Raw genomic sequence first — 19,173 nt, forward strand, 5'->3', positions numbered from 1 at the left:
ACAAACAGCCTTGCATAGCACTCCTTATGGCACAATCGGATGCCCCTGAGCAAAACGCACCAATATTTGCATGCTCCAAGACCGCAAACTAGGAACAATGGCGAAGTTTATCAAAAGCCTTTGCGAGGCCAATCCGAATAAGCCAGTCTCATCTGAGAATACCTAAAGTAAAATATGTATATTGTTTGGATACTGCGGCCTCTCAAACCGTAGACCTAAGGCGAGCTGCTGACGACCGCAAGATAACAAAAAATTTGTAATTTACATTAGAGAGAGAAATTGAAAAATGTCCAAATGTTTTCAACTGATTGGTATCTGTGCTTTTTGGAACTAATATAGTGTGCTAGGAATAGAAAGTGGGCGGCAAAAACCAAGATCATGAGATGACTCAAAAACCTCCATAAAAACAGATGCAAGGCAAAGGGAAAATGTTTTATAGAACTCGCTAGTAATACCATCTGGGCCAGGAGATTTATGTCTTTGTTGAGGATTTGCGGGGTCGCAGCGGAGCACCAGAGAGAGACGACCAGCGTGGCAGGCTTCTAGTTCCGGACTGCCCGTGCCGGGCGTGCGCCCCGAGCACGCGCTGTCCATCTTTATTTTCTTCTAGCGCGCGCTGGAACGCCGATCTCGGCGCCGGCGCTTTATAGCGTCGCCGGGCACTATAGAGCCCCCCGCCTAGACGGAACGGCGAAATTTGCACGCCCGGCACGGGCAGTCCGGAACTAGAAGCCTGCCACGCTGGTCGTCTCTCTCTGGTGCTCCGCTGCGACCCCGCAAATCCTGAACAGTGGTGACCCGGCGAACCGTGCCTTCTATCCCAGCGGCGTCCTAGCATGGCGTACTGGCAGCACCCAAGTTTCGACCCGCCGCTCCCAGTGTTCCGGCCTGCAGGCGTCGGCGGGTGGTTCGCCCAACTGGTGCCTGCGATGTACCTAAACGGCATCACCATCCAGCCGTTTAAACACGCAGTCCTTTGCGATATCCTCCAGCCCGATCTCCTGCGTCGGCTCACCTACTCTGCCTTCGGCTGCCGGCAATACGATGAGCTGCGTGCGGCCGTCTTGGCGGACTTCGGCGCCTACTACGTTCCGCCGCCGCTCTACGACGCAGCGGACCCGTTTTCGCCGCCGCCAGCCTCTGGCCCTGCACCGGCATCGCCCGCGCCCACGCAGCCTTCATCAGAATCCGGCCCGCCTCAGCAGCCCCTCGCCGCCTCGCCGCCACTCCAGTCCAGCGTCTCCAGCCCGGCTGTCTCTCTCGACGCCACACCAGGTGGGATCCGCACGAGCTTCGCCTCGTGTCCTGCTCCCACTACTATCCTACCCGCGTCTCTGGCTCTGCCTCCTTGCGCTGCAGTGGCGTTGTGCCGAGGCTTCCGTGCCGAGGCTTCCGGCATCTCCATCTACCTCGTCACTACCGGCAACAGCTCTGCAGGCCTCTGCTGTGAGGCTGAAGGCGCCACCGGAGCATATGCCACATACCAGCCCCACTACCCCGGCGGCCACACCGCCTGCCCAAGAGGCCCCACCCCAAGCCCTCAGTACGGTCAACCGCTTCTCGGAGTCTGACCCTGGCAGCTCGACACTGCCGCAGCAAGCGTCTGCTTTGGTGCCTGACTTGAGCCACCTTCGGCAACGAATGGTCGAGCTACCCACACCGAGTAGTGCGGCAGTTGTCCATCCAAAAGCTGTGTCTTTTGCTGCCAGCCAGCCATCTGATGTAGCAGTCTCAGCTGCACGGCCTGTCACTGCAACAACCTTTTTGCAGCCACCTACAGCCGACCATGCTCACACGCGCATCATCCCTGGCCAACCGCTCCGGACTGTCGATCCCGCTTCACCCAAGCACCTGACATTGTGCCCTGCAACTTCCTCCGCCATCGTCCCGGCTCTCACCGTTGTGTCGACGGTCACACCTGCGCCAAATATTGTTACAGCTGCTGCTGTCGCAGCACAGCTTCTGTCAGTCCACGCAGCCGATTAGCCCGCTCTTGTGCTTGTGACGATGTACTCGGCGCGCCAGATTCCCACCGACACCGGTCCCAACCTTCCAACTCCGACGACACGCGCTGTCCATCTTTATTTTCTTCTAGCGCGCGCTGGAACACCGATCTCAGCGCCGGCGCTTTATAGCGTCGCCGGGCGCTATATCTTAAATGCAGATTTCATTTCGCCTAAAGTGAGAAAGAGGTCCCTCCACTACAGCCTGCTTCTCACTGAAAAATCGAAGAAAGGCTTCCAGTAAACAACTGCAATATGCTCTCCCATTTTGCCCCCACAACCCCCAAAGACCCTCTGATAATAGTCAAAGAAGGCATCAAAGATACCAGGAGCATCGCTGAACGTACAGTAACCTCCGTATTGAATTGGCAGTATTTTCTGACCAGGAGCGGTCTTTCATCACTCCGGCCGCGACGAGATGGTTGCTCATGCAGAAATCTATACGACTTCACCTTATCAAGGCCCCCTTGTAGATTTCGGTTCCAGGCAGTTGAAGCTCTGCTTCTACGGTAGTGATATCTTCTACATAAAAACATGGGCTAATACCCATGTTTTTACTCATGTAGCCGAACTAAAGTACGCCTGGGGACACATCTGTCGACACGGACGCAGACACGGCTGCCGACACGGATTGCTAACGACAGCATTAGGCATTAAAGGCTTCGCCTTTAAAAACAACGAAACAAGAGTTGCTGCGGCAATTTTCCTTGGCATGTTGCTAGATATAGGTGCGCCCTTCCAGTCTCATGGCAGGCGCGGAGAAATCATGAAGGCTTATGGCAGACGACGAAGAAAACTAGGAGGAGAGGCTTTTCGAAAACTGTTCACCAGGCTAGCATTTAAAACATGCAGACGTTGGCTTATTCCTGGCTGCAGTACTTCACGGTAATCTCGCCTTCTTACAACACGATATGCGTAAAGACACGAGGTACTGGGAGTGGGGCAAGGCGTCGTGCCCGGAACTACCATGCGAGATATGAAATCGAAGAGTCTTACTTGGGAATGGTGTTGGCCGGTATAGTTCTTAGTTTCCCGCTTGTGCTGCGCGACCAGTGCGGTTCGTTCCTTCCTTCTCGGTGTTTCTGGGCATTAGAATCTTCGGACCTGGACGGAGTTGAATCCTCTGCGGGCGATTCAGCATCCTCATAAGACCTGTGGAAGGTCGGAACAGATGCCTGTCAATTGTACTGTCTATTATACCATGAAGTGTCACGGCGTAAAATGTCAGAAAGCATGGCGGCAGCCGTCGAAGAGGTTCTCTTTTGTTTCGCGAACTGTGTGTCGTTGCCACTGCATTGTCTCACAATTTGTGTTACAACTATAGGAGCTATAAAAAAAAACTAGTTATTACGACTTGGTTTATGGTCTTAAGGGTTTAACGTCCGAAAGGTACTCAGGCTATGAGGGGCGCCGTAGTGAGGGGCTCCGGAAATTTAGACCTCCTGGGGTTCCTTAACTGCCCTGACATCACACAGCACACAGGCCTCTAGAATTCCGCCTCCATCGAAACTCGACCGCCGCGGCGGGGATCGAACACGCGTCTTTATGGTCAGGAACCGAGCGCCGTAACCGCTGAGCCATCGCGGTGGCTATTACAACTTGCAAGAATAAAACCTTTTAGTATTAGTCTCAGCACATGTGCACACGCCTTCAGATATCTTCAAATATTTCAATAAACAACAGACGCTGGTAGCTCTGAGAGACGTCACAAATGAATCACTTTTTTCCTACCACATAGAGTTAAATTCTTGATTGAATTCCTGAGTGCTTTCTATTGGGCTGGGAATAATGAAGGCGTAATAAAATTAATCTTGGCAGACCTATAATAAAGACTGGGGTTCTATTTTTTGGGCGGCATTGCGCTGCAAGCTGCTACTGTAATACAGATGGGGTCGGTCGCCGTTCGAAACTTCTCCACGTACAAAGCACAACTCTGGAAACGGGGAACAGTTAAGCGATCCGTTCTAAGGTTCTGTTATAGTGACACTATGTGAGGTACGATCCCCACCGCAACATCTGGCTTTGAGTAACTGTGAAAGCCGACGAAGTTCTTTAATGAATAGATGTGGACTTATCGAAAACTGTTGCAGGTCTAGTGTGAGGAAAGAGGATAGGGAAAGACGTAGGGTGGGTAGTCAAGATTTCTTGGAAAAGTGCGGCGTTTATGGCTGTTGTTCCATGCAAAACTTGATTAAATTGCCCAGTCGGAACGTGATTCGAAACCATGCTGGCATGCAGGTAGGAGCCCGCCTGGGTAATTGTTTAGACTAGATGGCAAACGCTCCTTTTTTTGTTCCATAGCTTAGACAAGTACAAAACTATAGCAAAAACGCAGCAGCCACGCTTTGGGCATCCTACCTCAATAAAAACCAGATACGGCTGCACACATACACTTCAGACATGGACAAGATTTCCACAGTGAAATTTCCCTCGCAGGGAGGACGTTGAAATTGGGCAACAAGTGGACATTGCATTACGAGGGTGATTCAAGTTGTTTGACGGCGGAACGAATCACTGACTTGTCAACGCAATGGTTTGGTCGGCATTTCACCTCACAAAAGCCGAGCACCAGGCCAGGGGTAATTTTGTAGCCATTAAGAAACCGACACGTACCTGTGGCATTGAGGAATAAACCTCCTTTCTGACGGAACAATAAGTAGAGCAACTTTAATTTTGTGAAGTGTCGTCTGGCACTTTAGTTTTTTGTCAATCAGAAATAATTTGGCGACAGCTTAATTTTCAAGCTGATTAGTAGTGTAGGAGAGAGAACATGAAGGGTGGTACTCATGGAACACTGTCTTGAAAAATTTAAACATAGCTCGAAGGCAACGAAAAAGAAACGTTCCTGACAAGCAGATATCTAAAGCATACGATGACTGCAAGGACTACAAGGGCTACAAGGACTCGTGCTGAGCTGAAGCAAGCGCTGAAGGAAGCTAAAAAAAAGTTCTTCGATGAAACGCTGAGCCGCTTCCTCAAAACGTCGCCGCAAAAGTTCTGGCGATACTTTAGTGATAGGAAGAGAATACAGGACATTAAGCACGAAAATAAGGTACTGATAAAGAAGGAGCATATAGTAGATTACTTTAATCAGTTTTTCCAGTCGGTATTCCCCGCAACAACCCAAGATGACATAGACCTTAGTTCAGAACACCTGTTGCCTAGCCAAATGAATGACGTCATAATTACGCAGGAGGGTGTATTTCAGCAGCTCCTCAATTTGGATGCTAAGAAGGCCAATGGACCACACACAACATACCAACCCAGTTTCTCCGAAGATATGCCGAGTGGGCGTCGAGATACCTTATACTTATTTTTCAAAAATCTTTGCACACCCATTGTGTACCACAAGATTGGCGCAATGCACTAGTAATTCCGGTGTTTAACGGGGGAAACCGAGCACTTGTAAATAACTACCGCCCAATATATCTTACATCGATTTCTTGTAAACTTATGGAACATATTTAGCGAAGCACATCTTTCATCACCTAGAAACAAGCTGTTTAGTTTACCGTCACCAACACGGAATTAGAGCAGGCCTTTCCACCACTACACAACTTGTAGAGACAATTCATGATTTTGCAATTACGATTGATGGGAAGCAGCAGATTGACGTAATCGCTGTAGACTTTGCCAAAGCTTTTGATAAAGTGCCGCACAATAAATTAGTTTTTAAACTGGAAAGAGCTGGAATTAATTTGAATATTGTGAAATGAATTAAAGCTTATTTAACAAATCGTAAAGAAGTGGTCAAAGTGGATGGTCATGTGTCCAGCCCACTAGCAGTGCTTTCAGGAGTTCCGCAGGGTTCTGTTCTGGGACCATTGTTATTTTTAGTCTATATTAATGATATCTCTGCTGTTCTGGAACCAAATGTACGACTAAAGCTATTCGCAGATGACTGTTTAATTTATTCTACAGTTAGAAACAAGGACGACCAGCTTAGAATTAACAACTCCTTACAGGATTTAAGCTAATGGTGCAAAAAATGGAACATAGAAATAAATTATTCGAAATCAACTTACACGCACATTACAACGAAGAAGTCTGTTATTTTGTTCCCATATGTCATTGGTGACAAATGTTTGGTAAATGTAACTCAGTTTAAGTATCTAGGAATGACAATAACACAAAACTTAAATTGGGGCACACATATAGAAGAGGTTTGTTCTAAAGCATACCAGAGGCTATGTTCTTTGAGAAAAAAATTGGAGCATGCTACACGGGACGTAAGACTAATTGCATATAAAGCTTTTGTGAGGCCAGTCCTTGAGTATGCGTCAGTAGTATGGAGTCCTAAACAGAATTATTTAAAGAAACAATTAGAAAGAGTCCAGAAGTACGCAGTACGCTTTATTTGCTGCCGATATCGAAGGACAGACTCAGTTGCGGATATGCTCTCTTCCTGTAACCTGGATTTATTAGAAACACGACGACAAAAAAATCAGCTGAAGCCATTGTTCCAGATGCTCCAAGGACAGATAAATATTCAGAAGGAAACATACATACCAGCACCAGGCAAACGCAGTTCTAGAACAAATCATGGTCGGATAATTCAGCCTTACAACGCCCGTAGTGAAACTTTCAAACATTCCTTCTTCCCTCATGCACTTGAAATGCGGAATTATTTGCCAATGAGTGTTGTGGAACAGAGTAATGTGCATGAATTCGAACGATCTCTGGATAACCACCTGCTTGAAAGTGCCATTTGATGCTTGACTGAATGATGTACCGTTACATGATGGTGTATTCAATGCTTGTGAATAGTGCTGTTTTTCTATGAAATTTTTATACCCTCTCTGTAAGGACCCTCACACGAGGGTTGAAAGTATCGTTAAATAAATAAATAAATAAATAAATAAATAAATAAATAAATAAATAAATAAATAAATAAATAAATAAATACTTATTCTTCCACTGTATCCTGCAGTAAAGGTGGCTTGAACTAACATAACTTTGCATTTATACTTTTTGGTTTGTGCCAAGCAAGATGTGTACATGGCACGAAACTTCCTTCCGGTATCTGTGCCTCTCAACAGCCACGCCTAAAATATGTTGATGCACACTTCATAGCCAGTATAGAACCGTAAAGACGGTCTTTTTTGAGGCGAGCATATCGGCACAGCATTGGCTGATAATGTACTGTGATGTCCCCTTCACCACCTCGTTGTTAACTTGTTCCTTCCAAGTTGACGATAGAGGGTGTTTGCCTCCCCATTAGACGGCTATGGCTATGGAATGTTATTTCGACGTTCTCAGCGAAAGCTACATATATGCCGTTCGTTTACTGTATGCTTAAGAAAGCATGACATTCATACTTACATGTATAATGCAGAGAGCTGCTTATTTCTCTGGAACTAAGGATACCATTAGAGAGCAACTGTTCTTTACTGGCTTAACACGCGCCTCCAGTGTTTTAGTGCCAGCCACCTCGCTGGCAACCTAGAGGAGTTCGTTGAGAAACGTTGGTTGGTTTACTAGTTCTGATTTCGCAACACTAATAAGGAGCCATGGGTTCATCATAGCGCCAGCTGCGGGAATGAGTACTGCTCTATAAAGTACCGCCTCGTGAAAAAAAATGAAACAAGAATTTTTGCGGCAATTTTCCTTAGCATGTTGCTAGATATAGGTGCGCCCTTCCAGTCTCATGGCAGGCGCGGAGAAATCATGAAGCCTAACGGAATACGGCAAAGAAAACTGGTAGGAGAGGCTTTCCGAAAACTGTTCACCAGGCTAGCATTCAAAACATGCACACGTTCGCTTAACCATGCCTGCGGTACTTCACGGTAATGTCGCCTCCTTACAATACGATATGAGTAAAGACACGATGTACTGGGAGCGGGGCAAGGCGTCGTGCCCAGAACTACCATGCGAGATGTGAAATGGAAGACTCTTACTTGGGAGTGGTGTTGGCCGCTATAGTCCTTAGCTTCCCGCCTGTGCTGCGTGACCACTGCGGTTCGTTCCTTCCTTCTCGGTGTTTCTGGGCATTAGAATCTTCGGACCTGGACGGAGTTGAATCCTCTGCGGGCGATTCAGCATCCTCATAAGACCTGTGGAAGGCCGGAATAGATGCCTGTCAATTGGAATGTCTATTATACCATGAAGTGTTACGGCGTAAAATGTCAGAAAGCAGGGCGGCGTCCGTCGAAGAGGTGCTCCTTTGCTTCGCGAACTCTGCGTCGTTGCCACTTCATTGTGTCTCACAATTTGTGCTACAACTATAGCAGCTATAAAAAATCTAGTTGCTATTACGACTTGGTTTATGGTCTTAAGGGTTTAACGTCCGAACTGAGGCTATGACGGGCGCCGTAGTGAAGGGCTCTGGAAATTTCGACCTCTTGGTGTACCTTAACTGCTCTGACACCACAAAGTACACAGGCCTCTAGAATTCCGCCTCCATTGAAACTCGACCGCCGCGGCCTGGATCGAACAAGCGTCTTTCGGGTCAGCAGCCGAGCGCCGTAACCGCTGAGCCATCGCGGTGGCTATTACAACTTGCAAGGATAAAACCTTTTAGTGTTAGGCTTACACACGCCTTTAGATATCTTCAAATATTTCAATAAACAACAGACGCTGGTAGCTATGGGAGAGGTCACAAATGAATTACTTTTTCCTACCACACAGAGTTAAATTCTTGATTAAATTCCTGAGTGCTTTCTATTGGGCTGGGAATAATGAAGGCGTAATAAAATTAATCTTGGCAGACCTATAATAGAGACTGGGGTTCTATTTTTTGGGCGGCATTGCGCTGCAAGCTGCTAGTGTAATACAGATGGGGTCGGTCGCCGTTCGAAACTTTTCCACGTACAAAGCACAACTCTGGAAACGGGGAAGAGTTAAGCGATCCGTTCTAAGGTTCTGTTATAGTGACACTATGTGAGGTACGATCCCCACCGCAACATGTGGCTTTGTGTGACTGTGAGAGGCGACGAAGTTCTTTCATAAATAGATGTGAACTTATCGAAAACTTTCGCAAGTCTAGTATGAGGGAAGAGGAGAGGGAAAGAGGAAGGGCGGCGCAGTCAAGATTTCTTGGAAAAATGCGGCGTTTATGGCTGTTGTTCCATGCAAAACTTGATTAAATTGCCCAGTCGGAACGTGATTCGAAACCACGCTGGCATACAGGTAGGGGCCTGCCTGGGTGATCGCTTAGACTCGATGAAAAACACTGCTTTTTTCATTCCATAGCTTAGACAAGTACAAAAAATATAACAAAACGCAACAGCCACGCTTTGAGCATCCTACATCAAGGAAAATTATATTTGGCTGCACAAATTTACTTGAGACATGCACAGGATTTCCACAGTAAAATTTTCCCTCGCGGGCAGCACGTTGAAATTTGGTAACAAGAGGACTTTGCATTACGAGGGTGATTCAAGCTATTTGACGGCGGAACGAATCACTGACTTATCAACGCAATGCTTTGGTCGGTATTTCACCCCACAAAAGCCTAGCACCGGGTGATGGGCAATTTTGTAGCGATTAGGAAACAGACACGTACCTGTGGCACTGAGGAATATACCTGCTTTCTGACGGAACAATAAGTAGAGCAACTTTAATTTTGTGAAGTGTCATCAGTCACTTTAGTCTCAGTTGTCAATCAGGAATTATTTGGCGAGAGCTTAATTCTCAAGCTGATTAGTAGTGTACAATAGAGAACATTAAGGGTGGTACTCATGGAACACTGTCTTGAAAAATTTAAACATAGCTCGAAGGCAAAGAAAAATAAATGTTCCTGACAAGCAGATATCTAAAGCATACGATGACTGCAGGGACTACATTATACTTATTCTTCCACTGTACGCGCAGTAAAGGTGGCTTGAGCTAACGTAACTTTGCATTTACACCTTTTGGTTTGGGCCAAGCAAGATGTGAACATGGCGCCAAACTTCCTTCAGGTATCTGTGCCTCTCTACGGCCACCACCAAACCGTGTTGCGCGCACTTCATAGCCAGTATAGAACCGCGAACACGGTCTTCTTTTAGGCGAGTATATCGGCACAGCTTTGGCTGCTACTGTACTGTATGTCCTCTTCACCCACTCGTTAGCTACTTGTTCCTTCGAAGTTTTTGATAGAGTGCTTGCCTTCCCATTAGACGGCTATGGCTGTGGAATATTATTTCGACGTTCTCAGCGAAACCTACATATATGCCGTTCGTTTAGTGGATGCTTAAGAAAGAATGACATTGATGCTTACGTGTGAGGTCTGAAAAAAGTTATAAAACTGATATTTATAACTTCACACCAAAGGGACCACTTTATACCCTTTCGGGATTGCTAACGTTTTATTAAGAGGATGTATTGAGTACTGACAAAAAGCTTTCAACCACCACTCAACATAGAGTATCAGCTACAAGTGTTCGTGACATGAAATGAATGGGGCGTGGGGTATTTTAGCTCCCTTTATAATGCGGGCAAGTACACGTGGGTTAGACTGGACTTAGTTTTATTGTACGCTTTCGGGAGCGTGAGTGGTGCCTTTAAACTTATCGGGAAGTTCTACAGTCACCCTTTATTTAGAAACACTAATTTTGGCATGCTGACAATACTAGCTCAACCGCGATGTTATCGGTGTAGGAAGTCCAGCATTCTTGATAAAAATGTTTGAACATCAGAATATTATAAGGTACCGTTATGGAAACAGTAATTGTAATGGTAGATTCTTCCGACGCGCAGCAAAATCTTTCTTTTAAGGTTTTTTCATCACTCGCATCGACTAGGTAGGACTGCCATAGAAAACCAAGGGGGAACGTTTTTGAAGATTGCAATAGCGTTATTAGTAAAAAAATTCAAGCCTGTCGATGGAAGAACTATGGTAATATTCATTGTTACAACAACATTTTGGAATGTATACCACTGTTACAACAACATTTTGGAATACATAAAAAAATGTTGTGTATAAACTCTTTCCGGTTGAAAAAATGCTTCGTCTAGAATTGCGGGGTATGTTCCATTATATCACATCAGAAATTGAGTTAGCTAAACATGCATTGCTTTACTGCATCAGGACCTTCGGTGCCTATATCAGAGTTTTCGCACGCAGCTTTCACATAATGTGCATTCTTGATTAATTTTCTTGTTTGTACATTTGGTTCTGTATAAGGGAGTTATATATCCTCCGTCGTTGGAAACAATGTTCATTTGAGATTTAACTCTGCGTCTTGTCGTGGTTTTCCCCACGTTTCATGCTGTTTTGTTCTAAAATATTCCACCTTGAGTCCAACAACTTCTAATGTATACCACTGCCAGCCCCATCGCACAATTTGGAATGGTTTGGTTTGGTTTATGGGGTTTAACGTCCCAAAGCGACTAAGGCTATGAGAGACGCCGTAGTGGAGGGCTCCGGAAATTTCGACCTGGGGTTCTTTTACGTGCACTGACATCGCACAGTACACGGGCCTCTAGAATTTCTCCTCCAAAGAAATTCAACCGCCGCGGCCAATTTGGAATGGGACACGCTAATACGGCTCCGTTGTTACACGTCATGATGTTGCGCCACTCATCCAGAGAGGTGGATTACCTCATTGAGCGCGCTGCTGCCATCACTAACGATTGTTGCTGTACAAACAGCCGCGTCGCGAAGAAGAGAAAATCTGTTCGCCCTGTTTCACTTGGCATGTCGACACCTAAAAAGCACACTCTCCCTTAAGCTGCACGTGCGGAACGGAAACGAAGGCTACGGAATTGGATAAGGGAAGAAAGGACTGTCGGACAAACCATGAGTTGTTGAAAACAGTTTATCTGTCAGAGATTAAAAATTAGTTAAGCACTGGCTCAACCACACCGTTAGTACTTCACAGTCAGCGCACCTCGCTACAACACGATATGAGTAAAAAGACAGACGCATTGGTATTGGTCAGGCTGTCGAGCTCAGATGTCTCAAAATACTATACTGAAATCGAAAAGACTTTCCTGGGGGTGGCTTTGGGGGCGCTAGAGCTTTTCCCGCCTGCGCCGCGGGAACGCTGGGCTGCTTTCCGCGCCCCTCGGCTTCTCCGGAGTCTTACGGAGTCTTCGCACTTGGACGCTGTTGAATCCTCTGTGGATGAGCCTGCATCAGGAGGAGCCCTGCGGAAGACCGAGAAACATGCTTGTGAAATTATTAAACTGGTCATGGCTCAGTGGTTACGGCGCTCGGCTGCTGGCCCGAAAGACGCGGGTTCGATCCCGGCCGCGGCGGCCGAATTTCGATGAAGGCGAAATTCTAGAGGCCCGTGTACTGTGCAATGTCAGTGCACGTTAAAGAACCCCAGGTGGTCGAAATTTCCGGAGCCCTTCACTACGGCGTCCCTCATAGCCTGAGTTGCTTTGGGACGTTAAACCCCAATAAACCAATAAGCTAAACCAATTGTTCACAGTGCAGGGGCAGTGCAGCGGAAGCAGCGAATGTTCGCCAGTGGTTCGCTCTGGCCATGTGAACTGTTTGCCGCCGTAACACCCCAACTGCCCAGAGTGAGTTGTTGGCCAGTGAAGCGTGGGTACTGGTGAAGGAGCGAGGTAAGGAAGCACAAATGAAGCGTTGTGCCTACCTAAGGAAAACACACTCCAAGGCAGGCCAGAGGAAGGGCTCCTTGTTAATGTGTATTTAAAGGTTAACCGAAGAAAGGCGAGCCCCTCTTGAGGCATCCTCACTGAGTTACGGCGGGTTGTAAAGTTTGGCTCGATTTATTTGCATTTTTCTTCCGTTTAGGCGCCTGCTTGTAGACTGGCGTCTGCCAGTTAAAACACCATACAATTTCAGACTAATGCAACTGATATACAAACAACGGCTATATGCCGATATGTCCATCATACCTCCATGAGATATGAGATAAGAAATCGTGAGAGAAGGGTACAAAAATTCAGTCAGAACAAACTAGGGCAGCATATGGACTATCAAATAGTTAGACTGCTTATCATACACGAATTTTACGAGGACTTCAGCCAATCATGCAGAGCCTTCAGACGATATTATCGAGAATTCCTATTCTCCTCAAATATAATTTTAAAAACCATAAGCGAGTTACAAATTCCAGTGAACATCTTCCACGCGGTTATCATGCAATTTGCAACTGTTATCCTAATTTTGTTATTTTGTTTCCTTTTCGTGCTATTCTTCCCTAGAATGTTATATAATGTAATACTCAATTCTGCTTCATAGTATTACTGGAAACTTGCAGTTTGTGTGCAAGGTCCTTTAAGTTATGGATTAGATTCTTTCATGAGCACATGAATGCATCTGTACCCTCATTCCTGTTCAAAACCTTCAAAGTGCACTTGAGTTATATCGCTACATTGTACTGTGTATTTCTCGCATTGATTGTGTTGTAAGTGAAAAACATGAAAAATTTCTCCTATTACAACCACAAACATTTTTGAACTCAGAAAATGTATTTATGCTGCTGCAGGCTGTAACTGATGATGAGAAGGCGCTGATGATGAGAAGAACTGATGATGTAACTGATGATGAGAAGAACTGATGAGAAGGCGCTAAGGCCTCATCGGGCTTCCAAGCCTTTAGCCTTAAGCCACCCGAAAGGATTCTTCCGTATTGCTTCCAGCAAATGAAATCCAATTCAACTCAATGCAGAAATCTTGACTTCCAGTTCGAAAGCTACAAAGCCAGTCCGAGGTCTTTACTGGCGCATGTCGCGGAAAGAACGTCAGGCCTGCAATGGCCGCTCCATCGCCAGAGCGTTGGCCCAAAACTGGCCTGAAAGTCCGGCCAGTGTGTCAGAATGGTAGCGCTCTGCCTAAATGTCAGTGTAGTGCCATCGTTCACGCCAACTTTTGCCAATGATAGCTGATAGAGCTGCCTCCACTTCTACATGTTCTCCACGCGTGCACTCCAGGTCTGAAGGACGAACCTAAGCTCAAACTGGCACAGCGGTGCTGGTGGATCATGGACGGCTGCCACTTCTCCTACCGATGGGGAGCTCTCAACTCATATCCTGTCAGCTACAGGAGGTGAAGAGAACCACGAAAATACTGCCAACATGGGCAACGTGATCGTGTGTCTGTTTCGGACCTCGTCGCCAGGTTGGAGATCATGCCACCAGACGGAGCTTTTGGCCGAGTGCGTCACGAGTCAGACTAGTGGGACATGCTTCTGATGATCGTAGAGGGGTTAGTGCGGCCTTATGTATGGGACAGGTATTACGCACGTTCCTCGGCGTCTAGCAGACAAATCAGAACGATCCGGCAGAGAGAGACACTTAAGACTGCTTACGTTTGAGAAGTCGTAAGCCAGCCTGTTCGCTTTGTGAACGTAGTCGTCGCGCGCTGCGGTGCAATGTAACCCGGTGCCACGCAGCTGGCCATTCTACGTCTGCATGGCTCTACGTATCCGCGCCGCAACGCCGCCGTACCCCTTCTGGTCTGTGCGCTGATCAGCATTAATGGTATGACGCGACAGCTGATGGGCTAATGCTCATATATGCAGAATTGGTCTTTCTCGGCACGCACGCTCACGAGCGCGTACGTACGCACGCAGATTCTCGTTTAATGGGGCAAGTAAGGCTTAAGCCTTAAAGATTAAGTTCATGGCAGGATTAGAATCCACATCCACCCGCAGGCAGTACCTCGCGTGGCTAACGTGGTGGTCCACAGGGGGGACGCTTTTTTATTTCAAAATCACAAAGCTAGCTTTGAGACAAGGACTCTCGACAATTACCGGTCATGCAAACAGCATAGAAAATGCAAACAGCATAAAATATATTGCTTCCGCAGAGAAGCTCCTGCCGCGAGCAAAATCAATACAGATGCTCCGTTTTAAGGATATGACGCGATAGCATTCAGGAGTAAATGCCCTTAAATGCGCGAAAAGTAATCTCTACTTTACATTCATAGTTCCCTGGGGAGCCCTCACACAACTCTCTCCGCAATGGTGCTGCGATTAAGGGATGCGCTACTGCCCTGCGATGGAAGGGCAGTGGCACAAGCCACCGGTGGAGCTTGTGCGACCCAGGATGCTCTTACCGAGCAACCTCTTGTTATTAATCATTAACAGCAACCTGCCATGGTAGTCAGTCTGCTCACAATCCAGTGGGCAGGTTGCGATGACGTCACAAGGTCACATGACCTAGGTGACCCACCTAGTTTGCTTCTCTGGCAGGTGATCACCTAGGCCTCCCTACGCAGCGGTAGTTTTTATGGTTCTCGGGGTAAGGGGGCCTGTTACGTTATCGTGCGGATTATGCAACCCGAGTAGTCTGTTTAAAGCGTCCATTTAAGAAGTCTGTATTGCGTGTGATTACTGAGACTTCTCAATTTAAACTATGTGGCGAAATCGTCCTTCAAAGGTGACCCTTCCTGCAATATTTTACAGTCATCCTTCCTCCTAGAACACGACATGAGCAAACAAGAAACATCCTGGGCACTGCACAGGGCGTCGTGCGCGTACTTGCAAGATGACAAGTGCAATCGATCCCTTGCCTCGAAGCTCTGTTGGCCGCCCCAGTTCTTTCTTTCTCGCCCGCGCTGCGAGAAGGCCGAGCTTCTGGCTCTTTATCTTGGCCTTCAGTGGCATTGGAGTCACCAGTTTGCGATGCTGTGGAATCCTCTGCGGGTGATTCTCCATCCAGGGAAGACCTGCAGAGGACCGAAAAGCGTGCTTGTCAGTTGGGATACCCGGCTGCAGCTTAACATCAGATAGTGTTCGGCAACTTGACAACGTCCGTCGATAAAGTGACGGGCCGCTTCACTAAGTGTCTCTGCCATTGCAGTGTGTTCCTTGCTCGCGGCAATAAAAAGCGCACGAATCTTTTGCTTTTCCTCAAGATATCCGAACCACAAAAGAACAGCGACAAAACTTCCCATAGTTTATGACCACTTCAAGACTGGGGCAAAAAGTAGGATTAATGCGCACCCATTTTTCGCAATACTGAGAGTCCCACGCTTCTAGCGCAAGAAGAGGTCGATAATGATTTATTTTCCATCACAAGTTGCTTAGAATCGTTCAACACCGCATTTAGGACTGTTGGATAAACCGCAGTAGAATTATATTTGCGAGACCAATGGTAAAGCGTTTCTCTTTTCGGCAGCATTGGCATTGTGACCGGCTTACGGAGCCGGGCCCCATTTTAAACCCTGGGAAGTACAAACTGCAAGCCCACCCTACGTATTAAACATAGAGGGCGCTAGCTTTACCATAATCTGAAGCTTTGTTCCAATGAAGCAGCGGTAGGTACGATCATCGCATGAGCTGGCTGTTCAGGAAATGAGGAGGAGGCAACAAACAGCCTTTCATGTACAGGGTAGATGTTGCTGGCAACACCTGAATATAGAGAGATGGAGGGAGGCATGAAAGCGATTTGGTGATGTGAATAATTAAAGCTTCCTAATTGAGACTAGCACATCAAGCACCTCGATCCAGTGACAGAGACCTGGTTGGCACGATTCCGTTCTCTGAAAGGCATAGTACCACAGTATAATTTCACTGATGGATACTACGAGCGTACTTTTTGAGGCGGGTTAGGGGCGAATGCCGCCAGGGTGGGTATTTTGTCTCTAAACTTGTCTAACCATAATTTAAAACTAATACTGTCTACAAATTAACTATCTTTAAATAAACAATCTATTGATGCTTATGCTATACCGATATGTAATAGTCTACTGGTATATTTAAGTCTATGCTCTGATTTGAACCCGGCAATTCTGCAACCGTATTTTACTACCGCAGATGCACTGACAACGCCTTCGTTATTTATGAACTCTACGACATCGGTCATACTGATTGTGTAAGGCTTTACGTCAGTAGAGATACTGCCATATTCTAGCAAATTGGTTCTGTTTTTCTTTAGATTTAGCACTCATTGCAAATGTGTAACCGAAGTTAATTTATTCTTGTAACTTCGTGTTATAAGGCATCCTGATATCGCTTAAAGCAATAGTGCACTGGCCCTTTAACAATAAGAGAACAATTCCTTCTTGATTTTCATTTTCCGAGTTCTATACAGGTCTACAGCCCGTAACGTTTCCATCAAAGCAATCCGGTTCACACCTTCTGCCTTACAGACCCTGTGTGTAACAATATTTATTTCCTCGTTCTGGTTTTGTCCAAGCTTAGTGGCTAGTTTGCTGATTCTCTTCTTCCACTGTGATTATCGCAGCATTCCTTACGAGTGCTTAAGTACCCGAATGTCTTCTTTTTTCTTAGCCGTTTTTCATACCATATCTTACAATGTGCTTCCCGCACTCTTAGCAATGTCCAGCCGATGCCCTTCCTCCTCCCCCTGCGCAGCCTCACTCGGCGTATGACCTGTAAAGCTAATCTCCCGTCAGCACTCTGGTTTATTCCTAGCCCCAATTTAACTTCTATGCTTAGGCACAAAACCGCACTCTCAAAATCAAGCCCCCGCCAGCACTCTGGTTTATTCCTAGCCTCAATTTAACTTCTATGCTTAGGCACAAAACCGCACACTCGAAAGCAAGCCGTTGCTCAACAGTCGCTGAGAAAGCTGCAAGATCACACAAGTGCAGTGAATTGGGCTTGCTGGTTAACGCTCATATCTTAAACAGCGTGCGAAGGACGGCACACAAGGAATGTACTGTCTCCTTCCTTGTGTCCTGTCTTTCGCGCAGTTTTAAATATAAATCTGTTAGACGAGATGTGAACAGCAAGCGGCAGCTGTGTTACTCTGTCCTCGAGATGAGAGAAGTACGCGTCCGACTGCACACACTAAACCTCTCGTATGTAAACGCCGTTAAAAATAAAATTTTCCCGCATGTACACAAGATAAGAACAGCGTGCCGAGCAGCCATTATGGTCTCAGTGTTGTGGAGATCCGGGGCAATGAGCAGGCTGGCCAAGATTTCCCCATTATTTTCCAGTGATGTGCATAAGATGCCGTGTAGTGTTATGGTGACGTCTTTAGAAAGTGTGTCTAGCAATTGCAAAATAAGTTACACGTCCAAACAGTCAATAAAAAAGAGTTCAATGTGCGGCTTTTTGGAGAGCATCCGGTTCCTCGTCCACGATGCAAACTTTTTTTCCTAGCCAAGTATCTGCTGGAAGGGTACCGGCGGAACATAAAAAAGAAATTTTACGGCCGATTTTATAGACATTAAGAGAGATCTGTTCAAAGCATGCAGTCGGGGGCCTCTAGGGCACATCGATTCCTACATGAGTAGAGAAAGCAACTTGTGCATTTATTCTGGGTACAATATTTTCGTTTCAATCAACTCAGATATTCCAATCACAATCTTACTAGAATTAAACGATTAAAAATAACAACTCTACGCAATAAACATGTAACGACATCGCTAAAGTTACTCGTCACCACATATGAAACCTGAGAATATGTTACGTATTACCTGCATTTTCAAGCGGGACATGACCAAGAAACTGCAACACAAAATACAGCATCGCCATAAAAAAAAACATTACAGATTGCGGCTCGTCCGGGAAGTAGCGTCTCTCCACCTAATGCCCTGTCTTTTTGCTTTTAGCATTGCACTCTCGTCAAAGCAGTATGCTTTGCTTCTATGATGCTGTGTGAAAGACACGCCAAAATATTTCTCAGGCACGGACATAATCATGTTCCCAAGGGTGTGGAAAGTGCGTTAGTGCGATCAACAAGCGTTTGTCTGCGTGACTGCGCTCTGAATAAGCGAACAATGAATAAATAAAAAAAAGTTGGACTGCATCGGTTCAAAGAATGTCGCTGGCAGGAACTAAAACCAATCCTAGAATGTGAGGCGAACCCCATCAGAAGGGTGCGTGTTTAAATTAGTTCCCCTAGCTATTCCTTTAGGACATACTCGGTGTCAAGTAGAGGGTGGTTAATATTTCGTGCTAGCATCCAGTAATCAATCCGAAATGAGCTATTCGATATCGGCCAAAGCAACGCTCATGTTTCAGTGTCGTGATGGAATTCGTTGGGAAGGCTCGGTTGCATTCACTGGTGATATGATGTCGCTTATGCAGAGCACTGCCCTCTGGAATAGCGCGATCTGCTGACATGACTGACGAATGTTTGTCTACAGGGCACCATCTCACGAAGAGGAAGAAAAATTTTCAGCCAGTTCCCGTGGAATGTCGTCTGTTATAAGGAGCTCTCTTCCTGTCCCCGCACATCCGAATGGACACGAAGGATACTGGACGGCAGAGGGTTAGGGAGCCCAGCAGGGTAAGGGTTGATCGTCAAAAAGTAGTGATCTGCCTGGCGTCCAAAACATAGAGATGATG

The 19,173-nt window shown here is 46.4% G+C and overlaps 1 protein-coding gene across 3 annotated transcripts in view; it reads right to left on the reverse strand.

Annotated features, from left to right (window-relative positions):
• Positions 1-19,173, reverse strand: part of LOC149370465 (uncharacterized) — a 73,524-nt gene that overhangs the window by 16,945 nt on the left and 37,406 nt on the right. For all 3 annotated transcript variants that reach the window (XM_089561481.1, XM_089561475.1, XM_089561486.1), the window contains exons 5-8: positions 15,420-15,575; positions 11,918-12,074; positions 7,901-8,055; positions 3,000-3,155 (exon numbers count right to left, since the gene is read on the reverse strand). In XM_089561481.1, coding sequence (XP_089417607.1) covers positions 3,000-3,155; positions 7,901-8,055; positions 11,918-12,074; positions 15,420-15,575 — 624 coding nt within the window. The remainder of the gene's footprint in view (positions 1-2,999; positions 3,156-7,900; positions 8,056-11,917; positions 12,075-15,419; positions 15,576-19,173) is intronic.

This window comes from Amblyomma mixtum, chromosome 1 (genome assembly GCF_055824585.1).
Source record: "Amblyomma mixtum isolate Tamu chromosome 1, ASM5582458v1, whole genome shotgun sequence".
NCBI lineage: Eukaryota > Metazoa > Arthropoda > Arachnida > Ixodida > Ixodidae > Amblyomma > Amblyomma mixtum.